This window comes from Nicotiana sylvestris, chromosome 2 (genome assembly GCF_000393655.2).
Source record: "Nicotiana sylvestris chromosome 2, ASM39365v2, whole genome shotgun sequence".
Taxonomy (NCBI): Eukaryota; Viridiplantae; Streptophyta; class Magnoliopsida; order Solanales; family Solanaceae; genus Nicotiana; species Nicotiana sylvestris.
The window spans coordinates 175895943-175899466 of record NC_091058.1 but is presented as its reverse complement, the minus strand read 5'-3'; the positions used below and the strand labels follow the sequence as shown (position 1 = coordinate 175899466).

General features: G+C 35.3%; 1 protein-coding gene across 1 annotated transcript; it reads right to left on the bottom strand.

Annotated features, from left to right (window-relative positions):
• Nucleotides 1-693: 693 nt before the first annotated feature.
• On the bottom strand, nucleotides 694-3238 carry LOC104229604 (monolignol oxidoreductase AtBBE-like 15). The gene is made up of 2 exons (XM_009782263.2): nucleotides 2786-3238; nucleotides 694-2209 (listed from the first exon to the last, which is right to left on the bottom strand). The coding sequence occupies exons 1-2, from the start codon at nucleotides 3153-3155 to the stop codon at nucleotides 918-920; spliced, it is 1662 nt and encodes a 553-aa protein (XP_009780565.1). The 5' UTR covers nucleotides 3156-3238; the 3' UTR covers nucleotides 694-917.
• Nucleotides 3239-3524: the final 286 nt, after the last annotated feature.

Genomic DNA, 3524 nt, shown 5'->3' with positions numbered 1-3524 from the left:
GCTGGCACTGTTTTGATATTGAGCCCGAGGGGATGGTTCTGTTGATATTATGCCCGAGGGGCTGTTTACATTTCTATCATTTTTGTTACTCACTTGTAAACTACTTGCTTTACTTGTTGGAAAAAAGGGAGATTTTCACTTGATTTCTCACTTCTTTACTGTTTAAAGTGATTTTACTACTTCAATATGGAATACCTTGCGTTTTTACGTGATTTCTTGCCTTCAGTCTTTATTTATTATTATTACTCACTGAGTCGGAGTACTCACATTACTCCTTGCACCTTGTGTGTAGATTCAGGTATGTTTTGGCTGATCGGAGGCAGAGTCATCAGAGTTTAGCAAGGTAGCTGCCGGCGTTCGCAGCACTGCTTTTCTCTCTCCTCATTTCATTAGTCTGTATTTGTACACTCCAGACTTTCAATTGTATTTATACCCTAGTAGATGTTCGTGACTTGTGACACTCCGGTTAGGGATGTGTCGGGTTGTGCTTCCGTTAATTATATCATTAAATCATATTTAAACTGTTTATTAATGTTTAACTATTTTTGAAAAGGCGATATGGGTTTGTTGGCTGGCCTTGTCTTCACGAGAGGCGCCATCACGACCGGAGCGGGGTTTGGGTCGTTACAATGTCAAACTCATACAATTCAATTGAAGAATTTATAGCATCCATAAAAATCAGGTCAGTGATCATATTGTCAAATTGAGAGACCCTTCTAAAGAAATGATTGAAGCACTCCAAAACAAACAAGAGGCAAATGTTTCTTCCCACCAAGACTCTAAAAACACTAGATGTTACTAACTTACTATATATGGTTTGGCAACCCATTAGCACATTACACAACTTTGCAAGATGAAAACCTAAAATGCATAATAAGTATTATTTGTTAAATTAATTAGAACTAGTAGCTCTTTCTTCACTGATTCATACTCTTCCCTTTTCCATTCCTTGAAATGGGAAGTGTTGGGATACTCTGTTCATGCAAGAAGTAGTTCTTCGGATCCACCTTAGTTTTCACTTTCACTAGCCTATTGAAATTGTCCTTGAAATACTTGTTTCCCCAAATACTAGCTTGTATAAAACTAGAACTCCCATTCTTGTTCATCCCTAAATCAAGATCTCTATAATTCACATAAGCTTGTCTAGGAAACATAGAAGCATAAGGGGTCATGTAATTATAAAGTCTTCTGATCCAATCAAAATGTTTTGTGGCTAATTCTTTATCAGGGTCATTCCAAAGTGTTAAGTATTGAACCATGTAAATGACACCTTTTCTATGAGGAAAAGGGGTTTCAGATTCTGAGATTTTAGCCATCATTCCACCATATGGATTCCATATCATTAATGGTGAGTCTTCTTCCAATAGCCTTTTCCATAACCCTTCAAGACCATCTTCAGGAATTGGCTCTTTCACAAAATCTGATTTTGCTTTGAAGTAATTCTTGAACAAAGATTTCCCTTGAAGGAGTACTTCTGGTGGGGTGTTACTTGGATAACCAGCAATGTACAAAATGGACTTAATCCAACTCATTTCTGTACAATCTTTTTGTGTCAATCCCAGTTCAGGAAAATTCTCATTCATTATTTCTAAAAGTCTGTCACTTCTACCAAGAAATAATGAATTATAAGCCATTTGGATAGTCTTTTCACCTTTTTTATCTTTCTTGTCAACCACATTCATGATCACCCTAATGAAGAGATCTTCATCAATCTTGTCAGCAACTTGTTGCCATTTGTAAATAATCTTTGTCCCATTTTGTTCTAGTGTTTTTGAGACAGTAAAAACTGTTACAATTGATGGAACAGGGACTAACCTTAACTTCCAAGAAAGTATAATCCCAAAACTAGCTCCTCCACCTCCTCTAATAGCCCAAAACAAGTCTTCCCCCATACTCTGCCTATCAAGAATTCTACCATTTGCATCAACAATTCTAGCATCCTCAACATTATCTGCTCCTAACCCATATTTTCTCATCATAGTACCATATGCTCCACCTGTTATGTGTCCACCAATTCCCAAACTAGTACAAAGACCAGCTGGAAATCCATGAGTCTTGCTCTTTTCAGAAATCCTATAGTATACTTCACCAACAGTTGCCCCAGCTTGAGCCCAAACAGAGTTGTCCTCTATGTTCACCTCGATTCCTCGGAGTTTTGAGAGATCAAGAATAATGAAAGGAGACTCCATTTCAGAAATGTAAGAGAGACCTGTTTTAAAAAATAGTAAGAGTATTGAGTTAAAAGAAGGTCGTTCAAAATCTTCATCTTATTTCATGAAAGACATGTTCGTTTAAATTTAAAACTTAAATTTAGATTCAAGATTAAATAAAAGTGAAAATATCAAGTCTTCTAATTTATGCATGAAACCTTCAAACTCATTTTCGTCTTTCAATGTGGGATAATCCCACTTTATATATATTTAGGGCGGGAGGTAGAGTTTAGGTTACAGGTTCGACCGAATTTAGTAATTTTGATCTAAATCTTGTATTTACCTTAAGAAATTTATTAAATATATGCAAATTATTGATTTAGAACCCAACAACATTACTGAATCCGTAAGCTTCAAATCCAGACTCTACAGCCAAAGGCGAAGCTAGAATTTAAACTTTATGGGTTCTAAATTCTAAGATAGCAACATTAGGTGTTAGTAATTGGGTTTTGAATTTAATTTTTGTACATATTTAATAAATTTTTTAATACAATATATAGGGTTTGCAGTTATTGGGTTTGGTCTAACCCATACTTTGGCTTCTACCTCTGCATATATTACAATATATAACGTACCTTCGTAATCATGGCCTCCACTTCTAACTCTAAGCTGAAGACCAAGCTGTTTTGAGCAAATGACAGCAGCTTGGACATGGGATTCTGCCATTGGTGTAAAAATAAGCTGAGGTTTAGGAACAGAAGGCACTAACAATCTGAGATTTTGTGCTGTGGATTGTAAGATTGTGGTGAACGAAGCATTGGCTGGGGTGACGAAAGCTGTGGAAAAAGGGACACAGTAATCAGAATTCTGGCAAACACATTGGTAGAACTTTTCGTTGGTTGTATCTGAAAGAACATTTGAGGAAAATGGCAATAAGACTACTAACAATGAAAGAAAAACAAAGTTTAATGATGTCATAGTTGAGGTTCTTGAATGCTTTAGCATTGTGCTTTGGATTGGTTATGAAAATTTGAGGAGGGTGATGGTATTTATATATTGATGAAGTAAAGTTAATGTGCGATGATGACTCTATATGACATAATGCAAGTGTCAGGTTTCAAGGTTTGAATAATGTATTCTAGGTTATCAGGATTTAAGAATGGATGGTACCAAGTAATTGAAGATGAATTTGAATTATATACACTGGTAGCGTAAATATTGTTTTTATATGATTAGTGAATTTTAACATGTGATAATAAGTTAATTACCATTTTAACAAGATTACCAGTAATGTTATCAAAAAAATTACATGTAATTACCTAATAAATGAACGCCATGCTAGAATTAACATGTGACAATAAGATATGAGCTTCT